This window comes from Nilaparvata lugens, chromosome 6 (assembly GCF_014356525.2).
Source record: "Nilaparvata lugens isolate BPH chromosome 6, ASM1435652v1, whole genome shotgun sequence".
Taxonomy (NCBI): Eukaryota; Metazoa; Arthropoda; class Insecta; order Hemiptera; family Delphacidae; genus Nilaparvata; species Nilaparvata lugens.
The window spans coordinates 43,978,951-44,003,521 of NC_052509.1; the positions used below are offsets into that span (position 1 = coordinate 43,978,951).

The window sequence follows — 24,571 nt, forward strand, 5'->3', positions numbered from 1 at the left end:
CTCCAAGCAATATCCCATTCGGTATTTAGAGTTTGTTTTGAAAAGGAATCTTTTCAAATTATTATCATAGATGTTCATATTGTTATTCAGGACGCTTGTTAGTTCATAACCCGATATTGACATGTTTCTATGCGTGATCCTAAGAAGAATGTTTTTATATATTTTAGCATTTTCATTATCAGTGTTTTGAAGTAGGGTCCGTGATTCAATCATCGAGTTTATGAATGCTTCACGTTTATTATTACCTTTGAAGAATCCTACAGGGTACTCAACTCCCGGACTATCAGATAGCTTAGGTATATTAAGAAAATTAATTTCACAATAACCTCGATAATAAAAAATAAACTTCAAATCTCTAGCTCCTATGACAGTACTCAAGAGTTTAGTGGCAGGAATATCAAAATAAGTTTCACTCAGATTGTTGAAAGAATCAATTCCTATAATCAAAGGGTAATTGAATTTACTCCAATCATTTATTCTATTCAAAAGATCAATAAGTAACCCATTTTCACCATCATTTAATATGAAAATAGGAATGTTTTTATCAGAAAACAAAACTTTTATAGAATCAATCAGAATTCCGTAACACGCTCAGGTGATTCCATTCTTCAAGTGAGAAATATTTTTTATTTCTAAGCAGAGAGAGACCTTTGGATTTTTTAATACTATTTCCTATTTTTGTAAAAGATATCATAGCATCAACCCTCTCACCAAATTATAATTATAATTATAATCAATACCAATCCGCGATTTGTTAATAAATTCTTTTCTTAATTCACCAGTGCACTCCACTACCCAATGCACAGTGTTTTTGTTTTTCGGTCCTATTTTAAAAATCGGCCTGAAGTTTTTCAATAAATTTTCCCTACTCAATGACGATGACTCCAGATTTCTCTCAAACACATCGTTTGCCAATTCAGCAGCAGTTATATCTGCAGCGACGTGATAACAGAATTATTCTTGGCAATTTCGATAGTGGCTCGCTTACCTTTATGTTTGGATGTTGCAGGACCTTATCACCCAAAACATTTTCTTTATTGGCCCTTGGGTGAAGCACTAACAGCACCCCACCTCGGACATCAACGGCTTTTTTAATGTTCAAATTTTGTTCACGGGTGATGTTCTTCTTGATTGTTTCTCGAATTTTTCCGCTTTGTTCCTTTTCCGTTCCATTTATTTTTGCTGGCTTCAGGATGATCACATTCTCCTTGGGCGACAGCTTCTTGGTCCGGGGCGGAAACTCCCTGGCTGCAGCAGTGGAGGCGGCACTCGATGTAGAAGGTGCGGTTCTCTTCTTTGGCAGTTGCACGGCCTCAGCAAATCAGATCGGCTTGTTGTGGCTTTTTGCGACTTCATTTGCTAGTTTATTCACACTCTGCTCCAGAGTGTGAATTTTTCCAAACATTTCCGCGTTGTTTTCTTGTATATTTTGCTTAACGTCTATTCTTCTGATACTGCTGATGTTGAGTTCATTGCACACATTTTAAAAACTAATCATAGTCCTCTCTGGAAACTTTTTTTTCACGGTAATTTCACTCTCCCATTTTAGAAATTTCTCTTGTATATTTTCAAGAGAACGTACCTCGAAACGTATTACGCTATCGTTTTTACTTTTCGGTGGCGATTCGGGAGGCATTTTCATTACATCCTTTTCCTCCTCTTCCTCGTATTGGAGCTGCGCGGATGGTGGTAATTTTGTTGGAGTATTTATTGGCGAATGGATCATCTTAAGGCTGATAGATCCAAAACACCATAATTTATTGATAGTTTGATAATTGTTTTTTAAAGAAACAGAACCTAATTTTCAAAGACAGCAATTTGGTGACAAACTTTTCACTCAGAAAAAACGTTGAGTAGTTTTCACAGTGAAAAACTGCTGAGTAGACTGCTGGTTGTTGGTGTTGACACAACTTGTTCCACTTTCACTACTAATACTACTCTACACTAATTATTCGCTACGATCTGCACTCTTTGGAGGTCTGATTACGACTGAATCTATATAGATTCAATACATAGTACTGTACTATATCCTATAAGTTGGAATAATGATTATTGGACTACCGGTACTGTATTGGATATATTATTATTCAACTGGATATCCTTTTTAATCCTTGAAATGGAACATTTTTATCACCCAGCACTAGCTAGTCATTCGATCGTCTTCTAATTTGTGAGACAAAAACGCTATCTGTATCGCATAAATTATAGTAGGCCCTATTGAACGATATAAATTCGTAAGTATACTGTATTAGAGAATATATTAATTATTATAATTCAACACAATTTGAGGAACAGGCCTTAGCAATGATGGAGATAAAGAGTGTTAGTGTAGTATGATTTATGAACAGAAATCAATTACGGTACCTATATTATTATGAAATGGTCATTAATTGGGACGAGTCACTATTGAAGAGTCAATAGCTCTGATGTAATATTATGTTCATAGTCGATTGATAATAATGATGAAGCATTGTCTAGAATAATAGGTCTGCTAATATCAATTCATCTTTTACAACATTGTAATAAGAAAATACCGTATATTGCTTGATAGTCTTGAAAGTTTTTTTTGAGAACTTGAGGATTATTGATGAGTATATGATAAAATCTATTTGACTGGAAAAGAGAATTATAAATTTATTATATTTAGGTACTTGAATATCTACATTTTACAGTTCACACTCATCAAAGCAAAACTGAGTCAAAGATTCCTATGGGAAAATATTTTTAAAAGATAAATATACATATTCACAATCTTGAGATAATTTTCAATTGGATATTCAGAGAATTGTCAAATCAAATCCTTTTTTATGATGCTACTGGATAATATTATAATATTTCTAGTCATTTCTGTATGATTATGTGATAACTATAAGAGAAAAGTATCTCTATAATATTGGAAGCTATCGTTTATAATTGGATCTTTTATCGTTTGGACAACTTTAAATTTTTTTACGGTTTTGTTATCACTCTCAAACTCGGATAGAAAGATTCATCCAATGCTAACAAAATAACATATATTGTTTGTAGCAAAACGATAAAATTGAATAGATGATGCATTGTTGTTGTAAAGGTCTTCCAACGCAATGCTGCAATATTATATGCATGTCATCCTTTATAACACAGAGTGAGAATGTGTTTTATTTTGAACAAGACAAGTGACTTAAAGAATACTGGGGAATACTGAAACACCTTACATCAACTTTGTACTGTTTGTTAAGACAATGATTTGTGAATGCAAATGTTAAATCTGACACCGTTCAGTTGTTAGGGTGCGGTGGTTTTCCCAACAGGTTGAATGAAAAGATATGTTGGAAATGTTACAATCCTCTCCCGTTAAAATCTGCATGAACAATATTCACTTTTTTGGTATAGGCTACTTGTATTTACATAATAATTAAGATTAATGTACCCTTATTTCAACTTCTCACAATAATATGTTTCCACTTTCAATGCTATTTTCAAGTGAGTGTACAAAATAAATCATATTTCTGGGAAAGCATCTCTGGTTTGCGCACAGCTCGCATTCATCTATGCAGACCATTTTCGTATAAGCTATTAGTGTAGTGTATTCATTATTTTTATTTTCTGTTGTTTTTCTTTGATACTGTGTTTGAGTATCTACATAAAGTTTTTATTTTGTATTTTAATGAATTTTGAAATGAATAACTTTCTGCCTGTCTAAAGCACTCTTATCATTCATACTTTTATCACACAAATATCATTCAATTTGAACATTCTAGAGATGTAAAAATGTGGCCATTTTCATGTTTCAAGTTTCTTCTAGGCTATTCGGTTTCATTGAAACTTAGAATATCATATTTTTAAAAATTGTAGTGTATCCTCTTTCAACCCATATTTCCTTATGTCACAACGATAAAACTCCAAGGGGATTAGATAAACTTTATGCTTCTAGAACCAATGAGAAACAAAAGATAATTATTATTTTGGAATATAAGATTTATTCATTTTCTTTTCGACTAATTTCGTGTGTTGTTTTCAACACAAGTCGTTTTCATACAATACAGTACCTATATTGATGCAGTGTATTGTGAAATATACGATGGGTTTATTCGTTTTTTCAGTTAATAGTTTCATTTAGAGTAATTAGTGAGAACTCAAATATCTAGCTGGTTTTGTGTGTTGTTTTTTGAAACAAGTCAATTACATCCAATAACTAGCTAATTTTTGAAAAGGCAGACTTGCAGGAAATAAAAGTATCGTTCCATTTCATATTTCTCAACGCATAATATTAGCCTACAGTAACTTTACTCCATGAACCCAATTGGATTATATTATACAAGTTCCGTACAAGAAATTACTTCTGTGCTGACATTCATTATTTATCAAGTTTCATACATATAAGAAACATTGTAAGTAAATTGGTACTTTTCTCTAGACAAAAGTAGTTGTGATTGACGCAGATATAATCAGTGACACGCATGCGCTTGAGCCGGGACACTTTATTCGCTTTCTAGTTGGAGTCGATCACATCACAACAGACTTGGCACCACTCCGGCCCAGGAACCGAAATAGAGACCGGGCTTCGAACCTACAAAACTCAGACACTGACCTTAAAACTATTTTCTTTTTCAATCCATCATGTACGCTCTTTTTTCTCCTCCTGGTTGCTTTTGATGTATGCATGCAGTGCATTTGTAAAACGTACACATGTTTTAAAACAAATTTGTTCGTGTTGGACCAGAAACTTGCTCCAACTTGATTTGTTTGAAGCTTTTCAATCTCAACTGTCAACAATAGATACTTCATTTTCTTGGAGCAAGTTTTAGTCAAAAATAACAAAATTCATCACAGTATCATACAGTATGTAGCCTATATTCAAACATTATGTAAGGATCATATCTAAACATTATCTGAGTATTTGAAGTTTTTACTCTTCATCAGTCAGTCTAATGAAGCAGTGATTCAAGCGATGCAGGTCGGTTTCCATGCAAAAGTACAGAGAGATTATCTAGCATGTTACCCTATTTTGAATGTCTGATATTTTATTTCTAATGAAGGAATGAAGAATTTGGTTGCCCTACTCAATGTATATATACACGGCAGTGCAAATTGATTATCCTTGAGCGGTGTAAACATTCAGTGTGGATCCAGTCATCTTATAAACATAATGTCTTTCCATAGAGCATAAATGTTATGGTGAAAAAGAGTCAAAGCATATTAAATAACTTCAATGCGTGGACATTTTGAACATATTCTTTGATAATCGTTAAGTTGCATTAGTATCTAAGAAATGAGTGCTATAAAATCATATATTTTTTCCAATTACCGTATGTCTTGGAGACTTCAGTTATGGAATATTTTATAAGACAAGTCAGATTGATAGGTAGAAAATTCGATACAATAGATCACTAAGTCAACACTAATTCGAGTCTTCTGAGAGGAACTCTTGTACACTATACAGGGCTTTATTAACTAAATATTTTTATTAGTACTGTCTTCAGTACATAACAATAACTATAAATTTTTATCACAACTGAATTCCAGTATTATACATTTATTAAAAACTGGGCAACAGTAGGACTGGAAAACCACACTGTATAAATGATTACACTGTAACAAATAAAAAAATCAACAATACAAATAACTATTTTCTACAGGTTCATACAAAATTATCATTTCACTACAATAAAAATGAAATTATATGTGATAAAAGAAGGGGATCACAATACAACACTTGAAATTGAAATAATAAAAAAGTATGTGGATATCCGGGAGGAGAAACGATAGGAAAAGCATGGATTTTGTGAAAAATATATATAGATAAAATATAATAATAACAAGCAATTCAATTGAAAATATGAAGTTTATGAATAAGAAAGATTAAGTTGGATTGATATTTTTAGTTTTATTTTTTATTATGAACTCAATGGATAAAAATTGTGAAGTTTCTCCAAGATAAGCTATTGACTTGATGTATCTTCTCAATCTATAATAATTATTGAAAAAGTAAATTCGAATACACAAACAGTAAATTAATCCTTAATATTGATGAGACTATTGTGAGCTCTATTGAGTATCAAAAGGAATCACGCATTCAAGCTCCCATAACAGTGTAGCCTATATAGCTATATAAACTTGTCTTGCACTCGATGTTTTGTTTATTTTATAACGAAAATTCATTTAAAATTCAGAAATAGCTATTTTAATCACTTAGTACGACTTCCTTATATATTTATTCACAAACATCGAATAATTATACCTCAAATTTCAATGCTCAGAATGTTATTGTACCACTAAAAAATCTCAAACTATAATGATTAAGAGAAGTATTATTATTATATGAGAATTATAAAAGAATAATAATAATTGGAAAAGAACAATTTTATATGAAGAATATGCGATTCTCTAGATTAGGTATTCATTTCATTTCACCATATCTTCAAATGAAATGACTTGTTTGTTTGGAGACCTATTTTCTGGATGGTGATAATCGACTAATAAACCTACCAGAACATCTGCAAAGTTAAGATCCACAAAGTTAGAGAGGGTTTGGCACGAGAACTGTGAAGTTACCTAATGTTTACCCAATGCTCCTATTCTTTGAGAATTGTTTAGATGCCCTCGACTAGCTTCCAAACAATTTTGGTCTTGAGATACCCTATCCTCTCAACAATATTTGAAAATGAAAGTTGGCACATTACTCAGTCAATAGAAGATTCCAAAAACTTAGTCCACATTTCAACCAAACATTTAAGAATGAGTCAACACTATATATAATTTTATGTATTATAGGGCACTCACAATTACTATAAATTTAATTCAATTACATAATATACTGTAATTTCTTATACAAGTTAGCTTGTACAGATATGATCACATAGGGAATATCTTTTGATGAGTTGATTCGTCAATAATTATTTTGAAAATATTTTTCAGAAACATTTTAGAATAATAATTGTACTGTTTAGGCTTTAATATTTATAAAATAGTCTTAAGGAATATTAAATGATTATGAGTCCCTATTGGCCTATCTATACTCTCCATAGGTCGCAAAAGAAGAACATTTCCACTTACTATAATTTGAATGGGATACAGAAAGACAAATTCAATTGTAATGCTATTCGAGACAGAGAGTATCAATACGGTTGAATAATATACTATGGAAAAATGAATATAAAATATAAACCTATTAAATCATAATATACTATGGAAAAATAAATATATATAAAAAATAAATATAAAAAATGAATATAAAATATAAACCTATTAAATCATAATTATACTATGGAATATATTTTCAAATTAGTACCAGATAATTTACCATATCAAACCAGTTAATTCCACTCCAAAATACTGATTTTTGTGATGAATCATTTAATCATGAATAAACTTATAAATGAATTCTTCCTGGTAATTCTCCAAAAAATTAAGCATGAGAAAAGTCAAGTTTGAACAAGTTGCCAACTATATCTTAGAGTTTGGTGCAAAATTCCTCAGCCTACACTACTTTGAAACAAAATTTTGTCATGATTAGTAATTGCAATCCACGCTCCTCATCTCTTACTCATTAGTAAACAAAAACAAATTGAAACTTTTTGCAAAAGGAAATAACGAGTGCAAAATTAGATTAGCGGTCAATTCTCAGTCTCTAATGAGCCTTATTCGTCCTTTAGTACAGAAATAGCCAGCTTGTCTGTCTCGAGTTTGCTTAGCCTTACCAAAGCTAATTTACAATTTGCATGTTTCTTGAGTAATCGCAAAAAATAGACTTGGTACTAAAGTCGGGAAGGAAAGACTTAAGGTCATCTCTTCATGCACAGTACAAAAACTGTGAGGTGATTCACGGAATTACCGTTTCAAAACAAAGTTCGTTTTGGAAGGAAATCATTTTATTTCACATAAGCTACCATTCCTAATATAAAAATCCTACATTTTCATATCTGATCCATATAAAAGAAAAAAACTATTGTTTTCAAAAGCATTTCCAATGAATATATATAAGAGTTGTGCATTACTACATTACGGTAGTTGTATTATTAGTAGAGAATGAGGCGATAGATGGACAGGAAGTTATTAATTTAAAAAATGATTATTGCAAAAAAACCTTATGTACTTGAACACAGTAGAAAAACAACTTAATAAAGTTGATGGATACACTAATAATTTGAAGATAAAACATCAAAGTACCCTTCTAACATTTTTTTTCAAACTTTAACACAAATATATCAAACTTTTTTATCATGAACTAATAATGTTGTGTAGAATAGAAAATACATGTTAAGAGGGTGCTTTAATTTTAAAGTGATTTTTTATTTTCATGTTCATACATGTAGTCCTTAACAAGGAAGTGAATATTAGTAACTTATATAAAAATGGTCTGCATGGGCAAATACCTGTGTGCAAACCAGGGTTGCTTAATCAAATTTTCAGGGGAATTAAAAAACAATTTTGATGTATTCAGAAGCTTATTGATTCTCTTATTACTACAACTGCAGCATAATTTCTATCCAAATTTGGGAAAGGAACAGTTTTGGGCTATAAGCATGTTGTTCCTTTTCCAATCATTCATAGTTGAGAATTATATAGTATCTATCAATGTATAAATAAATAAAATAAATAGGGGAGATGTTTGCATCTTAAGACACATATTATGTGTTCTTATTAAGATTGAACCGTTAAAGATGTATTACATTTTTTGTAATCATTTCAATTATTGTGCAAAAACAGTTTTTTTTAACAGAAAGGAATGTAAATTGCTTTAGCTGTTTTCAAACAAATTTATGGTTTGCCGCCCCCTTAAACTTCCCGCCAGAAACGGGCTTTTATATTGTTTTTGATAAAGTTATAATCTTCCACAACTATCCACTGTAAGTAATATTTTGAGTCTTATAAATGATCAATATATTTTTTAAATCAATATTTAATTTTCGATAATCAGTTATTTATTAGAAAAGTGAAAACATAATACTATGTAGTATTCAAACGTTTTCATGTTGGCATCATGATTGTTTCCAACCTTGCCATGCTGCCCATGCTTTTTATGTTGTAAACATAACCTTTTGCGTTGAATTACTTATATTACTGTCTCTTTTGCTGCTTATAATAAGATTAGGGTTTTATGTTAGGTTTTCTCGCTCGTTTTTTATATAAGTAGTAATATAGTGCTTGGAGAATTAAATACTTTAATATTATTCATTTTTATTAATATTTTACATTATTACGCTATCAAGTATGCCTACTTTAACTTAAACGTTACATGCCTTTCAGTCTGTTGTTGGTAATTGGTGAGTCCATAGAAAATATTGTCTTTAATGTTTGTACCCTACTAGTACAAAATAAAATATCAATTATATGATTTAGGTGAGGTATTTATATGATAGTTATCCAGAACGAACGCAACAAGTATTTGTCACTTTTTTTTAAATGTTCACTAGCCTATATTTTACTAATTTTTCCCCCAACATATTGGGCGTTACATGCCTTTCAGTCTGTTGTTGGTAATTGGTGAGTTCATAGAAAATATTGTCTTTAATGTTTGTACCCTACTAGTACAAAATAAAATATCAATTATATGACTTAGGTGAGGTATTTATATGATAGTTATCCAGAACGTACGCAACAAGTATTTGTCACCTTTTTTTAAATGTTCACTAGCCTATATTTTACTAATTTTTTCCCCAACATATCCAAAAAGTCTTCACTGACAACTGTCAGTTCACTGAAAACTCGGCTAAACTGCAATGAGTGCAATGCAGCAATGCAAAAGGAAAAGCTAAATCTCACCAAACCCATCCCAACCAAACCTTACTAACCGAACACCACCGCCGCCTTAAATAAATAGTGGATGCACTCCTCACAATCGTTATATCTTCTCTTGAACTTATATTCTGAATATAGTCATTCATAAGCTCTATCTAGCATGAGTCTCCTTTCTGGGAGTCTAGCTCTGAAGGATATTGAAAAATAAATTTGTAACATCCTTTTCATGCATGGCAGAAAAAGACGTAATTTTATCTGCTGTTTTGGAGAAGATTTAAAATCGTAAAAATTTCACATTTCCCGTTCCCGATCTCAGGAGGATTACTAGCAAAAAGTCAGAGTTTGAATCCCGCCCGTAGGAATTTTTATTTGCAAACTTTCAACAATTAGTTACCTATAAGCTTTCATAATATAAACAATAAAAAATCTGGTGTGGCACACTCACAGAAAGAAATACGCCAGCTGGTGACAGGACAATAATGCAGAAGACACACAAAGTCTGCTATCTCTTCATAGTGAATGATTCAATAGAATCAACAGTTGCCAACAGTTTGCAATTGAAATAATAACATTTTCTCAAATTTCAAGCTTATTTTCAATTTTAGGTGAAAATGTTACTGAACATTAATTGTAGAGATTTTCATGCTCAATCTTTTCCACTTAATTTTTTTGTTTAAATTGTATTTGAAGTCTGATAATTGGAAACCTAAAATCGAACTTTGCATAGATGGGGCAGAGCTCCTGGAATTTTTTCAGATATGAGACTTGTGGCAGTTGATGAGCATATCAATGACTATTTTAGGTATGAATTTGATCAAAATCGTTGGAGCCGTTTTCGTGAAAATCGCGAAAACCCCTGTTTTTGACAACATTTTCACCATTTCAGCCGCCATCTTGAATTGTATTTAATTAAATTGTTCGTGTCGGATCCTTATATTGTATTGAACTTAACCTTAAGTTCCAAATTTCAAGTCATTACGTTAATTGGGAGATGAGATATCGTGTACACAAACGCACATAAACTCATACACAAACACACACACACACACACACACACACAACACACACACACACACACACACACACACACACACACACACTGTGTGTGTGGTAATAGGGCAAGGAAAGTAAAAAACTGAACTTTTTATCAGAAATTAAAAAACTGCCCCCACTAAGAACGAAGCGCTAAGACTACTACCTACCCCAGTAGGAAGTGCAGAGGGCAAAGTGCGAGTCACAAGTCACAACAGTAACAAGTAAAATGTGAATACAGTACTTCTATTGGATGAAATTACAACAAAAGAGTTCTGATGCAAAGCAAGAGTAGGTAGGCCTACATACTAATGAGAAATATTTGATATGGCAAAGGAAATTAGTATGAGTGTGCCACACCAGATTTTTATAATTTTGATCTAGGCAACCACACATGATTGACTGATCAGTATATTGATTACATGAGAGAAAACATTCTGGGAAACATAAACATAAACAAAGTTATACATAAACTTTATGAGTGAAGAACGCAAATTTTAGAATTCATATTGATATATTTAAAATGCAAAGATAAATGAGATATTATCTTATATTATTATATAAGATATTATGTGATTATCATTGCATAATCAAATCTAACATTTTTATAAGAAATATAGTGATTATATCTTTTTAAATACCTGATTCGTCCGTTCTAATTTAATACCGTAATTATGCAGTAGCCTAATAGATTACTGTTAATTAGGGCCTATAATTTAAAAAAATAATGAAAAAAGGCAAAAATATTTTTGAATAATAGACGTGGACTTGAATTAGCATAACTCAATTTAGGCTATCAAGTTTTAATTTAAGTACCCTATTTTTGTGGTTTTATCATCATGAGTCTTATTCAATGCATATATTTGCAATAAAATATAAAAATATAGGCTAAATATAAATATAAAAATATAAATATAAAAATTATGTAAAATTGCTTTATTCAAGTGATTTACATTTTTTCAGTTATTAGTCTTGTTCAACTCTGTCTCATAAGGTTGAACTCTTTTCCTCACAGGTACCATGGAGTAGCACTAGAGGTTCAACCTACTCCACAGATAAACCTTCTCTTTCCAATTCAGTGAGTAAAAAATAATGATCCAGTTGTCATGCTCAATTTTCAATATAGATGTTTTAGAATCTGTATGTACTAATCATGTTAAAAAACAAGCGATTTCATTATTTAATTATTTTTTATGCATCAATTTATGATTTCCAGTAGGCTAATTCGTTTGAACTCAGCCAATCTTCTAATAGAATTTTCTTTTTCAAAGGCTCAAAAACTAATTGCCTCTATTTGCAGGTATTTTGTTGTCGCTTTTTGTTGCATGTAGAATTTTCCAACCCAAATTCAACTGAGAAAACAATAAATTGATGAAAGTGAGAAGCTGGTTCAGTTCAGTTCAACTCATATAACAGAGTCGTTGTACCATTTAATTTTCTGGTAGCCTTTCAATTTGACAGTTGGCCAAATGGATCATTCTGATTATCTCTCAGTTTTAATGGAGATGCTTATTTTGTCTGTGCGATTGCATTTTGTGTATGTCTGTATTATGAGCCAACACTCTTGTCAACTCTGCACAACACACGTGGCAGTAGGAAGTTATGATTCCAAAGATAAAAATATTTGAGTTTTTATGAAAAATATGGGTTTCAAATAGTGCAAATTTGTAGTAAATTTGCTGCGAATTCGATTAATTTTTTTCCAAATCCCATTGCAATCTAGTCTAAAAAGACTAATGAGCAATTTTTTCCTAATATAATAATGGGTTAAATATTAATAAGATAGGTAGTTCTCACCAGGACTACTACTTCTAGCAACTAACTTGGAATTAACAAAAGATAATAGTAATATAAATAAAGTATCATGCATTATAATATACACATTCACACTACCTATCAACACTGCTCTGCTTTTGACATTTTCACTCCACAACACCACACAACTCGAAGGGTTAATTCGATTAATGACACGAGTTTTAAATATAATCACATTATAACAATTTTTAAGACAATTCAAATAACACAATTTTGTTAGTATCATAACAGCCATGTCTATAATACCTTTATCATAAGATGTGGTATCATCCATAATATGTATAAGTATGCATTTATTGAAAAATTATTAGGGTGGAGGCATCTGAAATATCTTACTATTTTAATTAGATCAATAATAAGTTTCTGAGGATGTCTCATTTCTCATATGAAAATCATAAATGAATCTATTGAAAAATAAATAGAAGGAATGAAAAGAATTGAAACTATCATGACATTAATTTATCAAACTGAATTTAGAAATTGAATATGTTTAATGGATTTTCAAATATTAGATCAAATAAATAAATGAGTAATGAGTAGAATTTGTTCAGTTTTCACATGATATCCAACTTATCTTCTTCTTTACGATGCATCATTCCTAATAATTATAATTTTCCGTTACTCATTATTCTGCAGGAGAAGTATTCAGGAAATTAATCTGATATTCAGTGTTAAATTGAATTGCATATATTTTTTGCCAGAAATTTTCCATTTCTTGATTTTCAGGCTCCAGTTCCCTGAACGAAAGATAACAATTGTCTCAAATCACACCTCATCCCCATGTAAAATTAATTCTCACTAGTAATACCATGTCACACCTAATCACATGATCAAATTATATGTTTGCAATGAACATTATAGTGGCTTGGTTGGTGAGCTGGCCGGTCATTACTATGCCATTACATCCTTCCATTCGTAATCACGGGTTTCCCTGACGGAGATGTATGTTCCTGGTCTTATTTTTGTACCTGAGCGTCGCACAAAAGATGAGATTCCAAACACTCCACATAGAAATCTATTCACATTTCCTCGAATTTTGTGTTGGTGTGTTAAGAAATTTTGTGTCATCACATGCAAATGTTTTCTGCGTGAACAATTGAACAGCCTGAGTCACTGCATATATACTCAGACAAAAGTATCTAACACTGTAACTCACTTGTTGGTCTGAGTCAAATAATGTTAAATTACGCTCTTCATGCATGAGTAATGTATTAGAAAATAATCACAGATCACTCTCTCTAATCAGATTCCAGTCATGATTTTTTTGGAATAGAACTATGGACTCTTCATTTAACATTATTACACCTTAGCTGAGCTTCTGTTCATTTGTTCTTGATAAATCTGAGAAAAAGCAAAAAAAAAAAAAAAACGCTGGAAAAACGCAGATTTTGGGCGTATCTTTGGAAATTTTTCCAAATCCGTTCTTAGTGCGCCTACCATACCTACCAAATTTGAAAGTTTTTGGTCCGGTAGATTTTTAGTTCTGCGAGTGAGTGAGTGAGTCAGTCAGTGAGTTAGTGCCATTTCGCTTTTATATATATATAGATTACGGTTGTAGATAATCGAATACACTACTGTTTGCTCAATGAAATCTTCTTTGTTAACAAGAGTAAAATACATCCAGGACTCAACTAGATTAATTCATACTTATTTTAACTAAGCTTAAATACTATTATGTTTATGAAAGGTTATTCTTCATGAGTGTGTATACAAAAACATATATTCCATCCTACACTATATTTTGTGTGCTGCATTTGTCAGCTACAAGCTACTTATGAATGTTATGTTATTAAGCATTCTGTTATTCTATTATAATTCTCCATTTGTATGGAAATGTTATTCTCTATTAAATTTTTCAGTAGAGTATGCTTTGTTTTCAATTTATCTACTTTGAATAGTAGTTTTTTTTTAATTTGTGAACCTACAATTATCAAATTTGAAATATATTTTTCACAGAATCCAAAAAAATGGTCAAAACTTTAAAATAAGATATTTTCTCAGTTTCATAATGAATGCATTTAACTCAGGCTGTTGAACACACGATCCACAATAATATTGTGGAATGAATTGTGAGTCTATTCAATTTCACAGAAAAATATATAAAATGCTGCTTATTGTTCATTTTCTAATTTTTTTAAGTGGCTATACTTCCAATTCATGTTCTTGAAACACAAATTGCCTTTTGCCTTATAACACAGTACAGGCTTTCCATATTTGAATGATTTTACTTTCCTTGCCCTATTACCATAAAAAAATAAAGGTACCCCAATTTCTAAATTTCTATACGTTTCAAGGTCCCCTGAGTCCAAAAAAGTGGTTTTTGGGTATTGGTATGTGTGTGTGTGTGTGTGTGTGTGTGTGTGTGTGTGTGTGTGTGTGTGTGTGTGTGTGGTGTGTGTGTGTGTGTGTGTGTGTGTGTGTGTGGTGTGTGTGTGTGTGTGTGTGTGTGGTGTGTGTGTGTGTGTGTGTGTGTGTGTGTGTGTGTGTGTGTGTGTGTGTGTGTGTGTGTGTGTGTGTGTGTGTGTGTGGTGTGTGTGTGTGTATGAGTGTATGTGCGTCTGTGTACACGATATATCATCTCCCAATTAACGGAATGACTTGAAATTTGGAACGTAAGGTCCTTACAATATAAGGATACGACACGAACAATTTCGATCAAATGCGATTCCAGATGGCGACTGAAATGGCGAAAATGTTGTCAAAAACAAGGTTTTTAGCGATTTTCTCGAAAACGGCTTCAACGATTTTGATTAAAGTTATACCTAGAATAGTCATCGATAAGCTCTATCAACTGCCACAAGTCCCATATCTGTAAAAATTTCAGGAGCTCCGCCCCATCTATGCAGAGTTTGATTTTAGATTTCCAATTATCAGGTCTCAGATATAATTTAAACGAAAAATTTCGAGTGGAAAAGATTGAGCATGAAAAACTCTACAATTAATGACAATTAACATTTTCACCTAAAATTGAAAATAAGCTTGAAATTTGAGAAAATGTGATTATTCAATTGCAAACTGTTGGCAACTGTTGATTCTATTAAATCATTCATGAAGAGATAGCAGATCTCGTGTGTATCCAGCTTTATTGTCCTGTCACCAGCTGGCTCAGATCTTCGAATAGTAGACTTGAGATGCGCGGGAACACTAGCCTCAGGTGATCAATTTTCATAACGGCAAGGAAAGTTGTGTGAGTGCGCCACACCAGATTTTGAGTTTGCGTTTGAGTTCATTGTTTGCTTCTCACGGTTTGCGGCACCTGTTGCTGTAGGTTATACAGCTCTCATCTTGAAAGATACATTAGTTCTGCTAAATTAGGTTTCAACCTTACTTTTGAAGAATAACATTTAATACATTTTCTTTTTAAGAAAAACATTTATCTATTTTCCATATTACATTTTTTAGAACTTAGAAGTACAAACCAAATGATGTTGATTTATCATGTTTATTTTACGATTTTAAATATCCATTAATAAATCATAGATCAAACTATAATCTTTTTGGGCCTAATTAAGGTTGGGAGAATATAATGATAGTAATTTTCCACATTATAGTGAAGAAAAAAGAAAGTCATTCTATTCAATTCTATAGTAGCCTAATAATAATTTATCCGTAAAACCATGCTTAATATTATTTTAATTCAATAAAACTTCAAAATCGCCAATGTAAAATAAAAGTGTCACTTTCTTAGTCTCTTAACTGTAACTAATGAAATCATTTCTACTTGGCAATGTATTTGAGGGAAAATCTTCAGTGACTGTGCAGAAATGAAGCAGCTAGTGGCACGTTGTGGTGAAAACGTGAAGCTGGAGCAGCATAGAGACTGTCTAGAAATAGAATCACTCTCTCCAAAGAAACTGTGCTGTAAAGCTGTTATACCAAACACTCACTCCTGTTCAAGATTTGTTATCAGTTTATCAGCATCTACATTGTAGACCGCGTCAGCCAATAATCATTATTATTAATAGATCATTTATTCATTCATCAATCACCTTTCAGGGTCTTCAAATAAAAAACCTAAATAGTATTATAATGTTATAATGACTAGTTCGTTACCGGTAACTCATTTATTGGAATATCAAATCAAATCAAATTTATTCTCTTCAACACTTTACAAAATTGATGTATATTGCACAGCACAACAGTAAACACAGTAGTACTACAATATAACATAAAATTCATAAGCATAGCATAATAAAGACTATAGTTACAATTTGTTGTTTTGTACAATATACAGAATATGACAGTAATGAGAAATACCCTTACATAGGCTATTGCCTGTGAGTAAGGGTGAATTTGGATTGAAATGATTCAGATGAAACTTGTATGAGAACTTAACAGGTAAGGATAATAAAGAAATAAAGAGATTTGAAATTTAGTATATCTTATTGAACAATAGAATTTACCGGAGCTTGAGAACGTCCACTAGTTAGTAGCCTACTTGCTGCATCTTGAATAAATTGGGTATATCATAAGGTACATTTATATTTTTGTGATATCAGGGCTCGATATTTGCTATCACTCTGTGAAAATACGTCACTGTCTTGACACAACTCATGTCTTTTATGTTCAATTTATGAATTCTAGGTCCCAAATGTAAGGCCTGCACTGAACCTAAAGATTGAATAGTTGACAGCACAATGTGTAGGTAGTTTAAAATAGCACTATAGTAATCAATTGGAGTATTTCAAAAATATAAAACTTATTTATCCCAAAATACGTTTTAAATTAGAATATTTTGAAAAGTTGAATTTATTATTTTTCGCAGGTTGATCGAAGTGGTACCACCAGTCGATATGGAAGCAGCTATCGGTCGCCCAGTACCACATCGACTCCAGCATCGAGTTATCGCTCATCAGCCACTCCAAGAGCTGAATCAACCACCAACAGTGCATCAGCAACCACATCTATTCGTGAAAAGTATGCCGGTAGAACGTCAGCTCCCACTGCTGAGAAAGAAAGTGACAAGCCAGCCGCTAGAAGATATGCAAACTCTACATACACTGTGCCAGAGGCACCCAAGTCCCTTCGATTTGGAAGCACGAGTAGATTCGGTGGACCAATTGCCAGAAGTCCAATCAGTGAGAAGTCACCCACAGTGTTCGGGGTGTCCGCGGATCAGGAGCAATCCAAAGAGAAAAGTACTCCACAATCAAATAATAATGAAAAGTTGACTGTAGTTACAAGAGGAACATCGCCCACACCACCGTCTAATAGTAACTATTTAAGAAGTAGGCGGGCTGATCTAGATAAGGGACTCGAGAGACAAACATCTCGACCAGCTATCAAGCCTGATAGCATTGAATCAGAGACTCAGACTGACGAGAAATGTTTTTCCACAAAGAAAGAATTATCTGAAACCAGAAAAAGTGAAAGTGAACCCACTCCTAGATCGACCTCTACGTGGACGTCTAGGTTTTCATCTCCTTACACTCCTTCCTTGTCTTCTACGTCATCCTCCTCATCTCGCTACACCCCCAGATCAACCTACAGTACCTACAGTCGGCCCACTGATCTACCACTGAGAAGTACAACCCTAAGCAGAACTCCTGATAAAGAGTCACATTCCAAGTATTCCACCCCCACTCCTACAACAACCACCCCCACATCCATGTCGCCCAAGGACGGAAAGGACCCTGCTAGGTTTGGAGGCTTCAGTTATGCGCGTCCTACTGATCTACCCAACCTAAGTCCTGTCCATAAAGTAGGCTCCACAGATTTCACAAACGAAACTGAAAAATGTAAGAGTGTAACCAAACACTCTCCTCTCACCCCAGAGAAGAAAATAGCTCTACCTGGTCTCACCCCAGATTCACCAGAGCCTGCTTTTTTCAATTCGTCTCCACTACGATCGACAAATGATTCCAAACTCACATCACCCTCTGATACCAAGAATCGACTCCCACCTCAAGTTCCAAAATCAGACTCCTCGAAAACAAACAAAGATTTTAGGAAATCTGTGCTTAATATGGACTTGTCGAATAAGAATGATGAAACTAGAAAACAAAACAGTTTATCCCAGAGTAAGTCAATGGGTAAGCTGGCTGGTAGCCAGAAGTTGCCTGTAGCTAAACTAAAACAACTTGTGATATCAAAAACCATTACAACTTCATCAAGTAGTGAAGAAGAATCAAGTACTGAAAGCACTGAAAGTAGCTCTTCATCAGAAGAGGATGAGGAAGATGATGATGACGATGATGATGATGATGGAGATGATGAAGCAACAGTTAGTCCAAATAAACCAGCTCTTGTCAAAACCTTCACAAAGCATTTACCTGAGAAAATGTTAGTTGCCAGCAAGACAACCTCTCATGTACCAGTAAACTTTAGTGATGAGTCATCAAAATCATGTGAAAAGCCACCGAGACCCCCACCTAGTCCCAGACCTAAAGTTATGAAGAATGATGAGATAAAAAAAGAGGAAGCAAAGGCAACAGTTTCAAGACTTTTGGGCCCAGTCTCAAACACAACTCCATTGAGATCAGCTAGCTCGAGTGCTGAGGATTTATCAGAGAAAGGTAATATGAATGAATTGAACAGAGTGAAAAGTCGAGGTAATTTATTGTTAAAAAGTGGCTCAAATTCAAGTTTAAAGAAAAGCGCAAGTAAGTCTTCTTTGAATAAATCAGCACACATTTGTGAGATGAATGGAGATGCAAATCAAAATCTTCTCACAGTACCTGATAATAATAATCACAAGTACTGCATCACTAAGATTGAATCTGGTGAGAGAGCTTGGTGGATGCAAAGTAACTCAGACATTCCTGGGAAAGGTGTTGCAGACGGTGATATTTCCAGATCAGCTAGTAAAGCTGAAATTAGCAAGGCTGAGAGTAATGGAGATTTGATCAGAAGATCAGCAAGTAAGTCGGGGATAAACAAGTCGATGAGTAGATCAGAAATGATTCCGAAATCTCCCAGTAGATCAGAGATGATTCCAAAGTCGCCCAGTAAGTCGCCCGAGATGTTGTCTAGATCTGCAAGTAAAGCTGAAATCCTAGCAAAATCTAGAAGTAGATCGGATTTGAGTAGATCTAAGAGTAGATCCGAATTGTTGAACAAGTCTGCAAGTAAAGCTAATTTGATAAGTAGGTGTGGGAGTAGAGTGGATGTGGGTGGGGAGAAGTCACCCTTCAAGATAACGAGGATCGAGTCGGGCGAGAGAGCATGGTGGATGTCGAGTAGCACAGACATACCTGGTGGCGCTGAGAACAATGAGAGCGTGCCATGTTCTCCACAGATTGCAGTGAGGAAAATTGATTCGGGAGAAAAAGGTTGGTGGCAGCAAGACAGTGGTGGTGAGAATACCTCAAGTGGGATCGACCCTGTCCCCAAGGACTCCTCAAGTGGTGATCTGTTGGAGGAAACAGGCAGTCAGAATGATCGCAATGAAATGGAGCCCAATATGGCGGCTACACGAATGTGGAAAATGAGGAGAATGGACTCTGGATGCCTGGAATGGTGGCTGGATTCGGACGAGGAGCGGAAGAGGAAAGAGGAGAAGAGAAAAGCTATCAGGGAGAAACCTTACATTGGACGGTTCACGAATGTGGACGACCTGCTCGGCTGCCAGGCACCCCCTCCCTGTGCATTCCGCACCCCGAGGAACACTTCATCAGAAGGTCAGTTCCATTTTCTAGTACTTTACTTTAGATTTCCACTGTATTTTGAGTATTAATGCTCATTAGATCCCATTTTTGAAAAAACTACTATTGTTATTTACAGTAACAGTTATTCATTTATTTATTTGACATTAGAGGGTATGAGCATTTATAGGGAAACCCAAAAATAATATCATACCGTCCTCATAGAGCACTAGTTGTATATTCGAGCAATTTTTCGTTGATTTATCAACAAAGTATGACGATTTTTCGACAATATGAGTTGAACGATTGTTATAAATGGCAGTGAGTTATAAAATGATGTATGATCACTCAAAGTTGTATTGGAAGTTTGAAGGTTGATTTCCTTCAAAATTTATATTTATCAATGATTATCAAGACTTATTGCCCATAAGTTATTCTCACGCTTCATTAACTCTAATGAAAATAATAAAATGAAAACTTTGTAATACTAACTTATTCATTGATTCCAAATGTAATAAGTTTCATAGTTTTAATAACATTTTTACAAGGATTTCCTAAAAAGAATAATTGACAAGAGAAAGGGAGTATAAACTTCCTCTATATTGAACTATTCAGTACATCTCTCAAAGCATAAGCCTAACCCTTATTTTATTCAGAATAGAGTATCAACCCCTTGTTGCAGTTGAAATAGTATTTCTGTTAGTGTAACTACTTTATTCAATTAGAACTTGAAATAAATTAATGACATTATAATATTTCAACATTCTCTACACATTCTAATATTATTTCATGTTCTCCGGTTGAATATTTATAGTACCTAATCCGGATTTATTTCGAAAACTTTATTATATTCCAAAAAATGAACTCTTCAATAAAATACGGTACAAGTAGCATTCCATAAATACCATCACTATAAATTATTGATACCATCAAAAATAAGACTTGGATCATTATCATCAATTAAAATAATTTTCATAAAGTTACTCTATTCAACCATGGTCTCGTATGCATGAGAAAACAACATCTGATAACTAAACAAACCAGCTACTGTATGTAGGCGTTCATGTGATGTTAAGAATTGCATGAAAAAATCATAAATATTCCACGAAATTTGCAATATCCATGTTCTTCCATGACTTATTAGTCAGTTGAAAGATGCGCTATGCACAACCGGGTTTTATTTGAATGAGAATGACTGTGCTGCGCTTGTAGAAATCTCTAGTTAGCATCGCGGTCAAGGGTGAAATTTGAAATGCATCCTCAGTGCCAGTGAAAGAAATCTCAGTATGAAATTGATACACGACTGATTTTATCACACACTGCAAGTGCGAAACTTGTACGAGCGCATCGTACATTTCATGATTAGTCTGAGAAGAGAAATTTAGCTTCCTCTCAATGGTTTCCTTCCTCTTTTTATCCTTGTATTGGATAATTTCGCAAACAATATTTTAATTTGTAGTTACATCTATTTGAAAAACATATATTATATCCTTGATAGCTGCTGAACTTTGTTGCGTTTTCCATGCTCATCCCGTGGATAAACTTTTTTGAGTTATCGGTTTCATCTTCCTAAAAATACGATTGATCTGTGTAACATCACACCTAAAATATGTGAAATATAACAATGTTATTAGGTGCACTTTATATTACTATCCATTGAGTATTGTGACATTCCACCATGATATCAACATTAATCATGCAACATAATGCTTGATAACGTGAATCATCATATTAATTTCAATTCAATATTGGCAAGCATAATTAAAATTAATAATTGCAACAAAATTTATTGATTCTTGCAAATGAGAAATTTTGTAGGCTAAATAAGAATTTTCAATTTTCAACGTGACAACGTGTGTCGTCGAAATTAATACTAGATAATCAAAATTTAATATCGTCTAGTCACACTTACTCCTTGTACTGTACACATTGTAATGATGTGCACTATGATGAAATTCACCAAGAAGCGAAATTTGGCATAATTCTCATTCACTATTGAAACCAATTTTTATCATCTCATCTACTAAAATTTTGTATTATCCATTCTCCACCTCCACCTTTCAATTGCGATAATGGTTCTCCCATTGAAAGGGTGGCTTCTTAGCATCAACTTCGCTCAGATACAGTTATGAGCATCGAAATCACTTTCCACTTCTTCAATGATTCAATTTTCTTATAAGTAATCGTACTGAAATTATAGATTAATAATAAATTATTGTTTGTGCTATTCAGAATCTCACTAGGAATCAACGCAGAAAAATATCTGCCGTACACAAATGCATTTTATTCTGAGAATAAAAATATACAACAAGCTAGATAGATGGTAATCAGTTGGCTCATCTGCATTGAAAGCTGCATGGACCACCCAATCATAAAGATCCACATGTCAGGATATTGCATTTATTTACATTTTAAAATGTAAGGTAATACGGTACTCTATAAACTTGACTTTACATTATCAAGGTCAATGCTACTCAAGGTCTTCCAAGACGTTTTAAAGGAAGTTGATTATATAATAATATAGGATAGGTCTGACATCAATAATTAGAAATATGACTTCCAACCTATAATGCTATATTTATTTTCCAATATATATTTTTCATGCCAATACATTCGATATTGTGTAATTATTTCCATAAACACATTATTATCCATTAACATTTTCTATAAGTACATTATGGTATTGATTACACTGAAAAAATCTAGAGATAATACAAAGAGGCCGAAAAGAAAATAGGCTATTTATCATAAAGCTTAGGATCTATAATATCTTGGGTAATGTAGACGTTTAGATCCACTCTGTATTATCAATGGATTTTCTCAGAGTGAGCAATATCACCTCACTGAAGCTTATTCTCTTCTGTTACTCTGTATGAAAATTGTTTTTGTACAAGCTAAATTAATGAATTATCATATTGAGTTGTTGGAGAACACATCTCTGTCTTATTTTTTTCAATTCAATGCGAGTCCTCATAATTCAGTATTGTTAAATGCTGTAAATGCAGAAATACACGTAGCCTATAGCTTGAAAAAATATTAAATCTTCCTTATCACAACGTCCTTTTTGTAGATAATGTTTTCTGAATCGAATCATCTGAAAAATAATACTCTTTATTTTCAGAATCTTCCAGTGAAGATGAATGCTTCTTGACTGCTGATCAAGTTAGGATACATGAAGGATCACCGCCACCTAGGAGAAACATAGCTGGTGAAGCAAAACCTGGAATGATTAAGGTTAGAAATTGAAACATTCCATACGAGTCCTTTAAATAACACTACTTTCTACTTGTGTTTTGTGAAATAACAAATTTCAGAGTGTACATTAAATGGGGTTATTTCCTTGGGTCGGTCTGATCCTCCCCCTAATCTACTATTTAATTGTAAATATCGTTTCAAAATTAATCAAAGTCCAAAAATTGCCTTTTCTCGAAATTTCTGATGATAGGGATTAATAAATTTATTACTTTAAAAAATTAAAAATACTTGAATTTGTTGTGAATCATATATTCACATTATTTTCTTGCAAGACAAAGTGGTGACTCCACTATCAAATTATTCTTGTGTGGCGAGTCTGTGGTTTGAATTCTTACAAAATAGTATTGAAATTTTTATTACTACGTCACAAACTTTGGTCTGAAAAAGTTTCTTAAGTAGCATTCTCAATTTTAATACAGCCTCAAGATTGGTGGAATGGAATTGTTAATTCCTAGAAGCAAATTTTGAATTAAATTGAATCAAATTACCGAGTTCGACTTGATTGTTGAAAAAGTTTGGGATCATGTTTATCTCAATATATTGTAGTGTTCGATCCAACAAAATGAGTTAATTGTTCAAATGATAAGGCAGTGCACTAAAATGATTAATTCATGAAGATTGTTGATAATTATTGTATAGTAATGATTCAAATATACTTCTGTATTGGAGTAATGTGGTAGATATATTGCATCATTATATTCCATATTGCTTGAAACTATTTGAAATTGTCATAACCGACTATCCATGAGAAAATTGAGTACCTAGCTAGTTACGGTTAATACTAATCTATACCAATCTGGTAAAATTTCATCAGACCGAAACTATTTATAATTAATTAAGTGGTTGCCACAAATTTATGTATTTTCAATCAATTTAAATCTACAGTGATCTGTTTGAGAATTAATTTCTTCATCATATTGCAAATATCCAGCTCTTAGCCAACACAATAAGTCACAGATAGATCCTATTTATGTTCTTAGAACTTGATACGTTCAAAAACTTGCAATCACACACTTTTCCTTGTTAGAACTGATTTGGCACTATTGAGTGATTATCGGTCTCGGTAGGAGCTCGTTTTGAAGCGTATGCACCTGAATCCTGTTTGAAGCAAGTTGAGGATTGGCAGGAGCGGGCAGGCAAACCAACCCCGCTTGGTTCGGGTTGGA

The 24,571-nt window shown here is 33.0% G+C and overlaps 1 protein-coding gene across 3 annotated transcripts in view; it reads left to right on the plus strand.

Annotated features, from left to right (window-relative positions):
* The window catches only part of LOC111051967 (serine-rich adhesin for platelets), a 152,165-nt gene that overhangs the window by 17,814 nt on the left and 109,780 nt on the right, over positions 1-24,571 (plus strand). Inside the window, exons 1-4 of one of the 3 annotated variants that reach the window (XM_039430866.1) lie at positions 9,004-9,245; positions 11,768-11,830; positions 17,333-20,186; positions 23,272-23,384. In XM_039430866.1, the coding sequence (XP_039286800.1) occupies positions 18,176-20,186; positions 23,272-23,384 (2,124 nt within the window). In that variant the 5' untranslated portion in view covers positions 9,004-9,245; positions 11,768-11,830; positions 17,333-18,175. Of the gene's footprint in view, positions 1-9,003; positions 9,246-11,767; positions 11,831-17,332; positions 20,187-23,271; positions 23,385-24,571 lie in introns of those variants that run through there. The other 2 variants (XM_039430864.1, XM_039430865.1) reach the window with 2 other exon arrangements.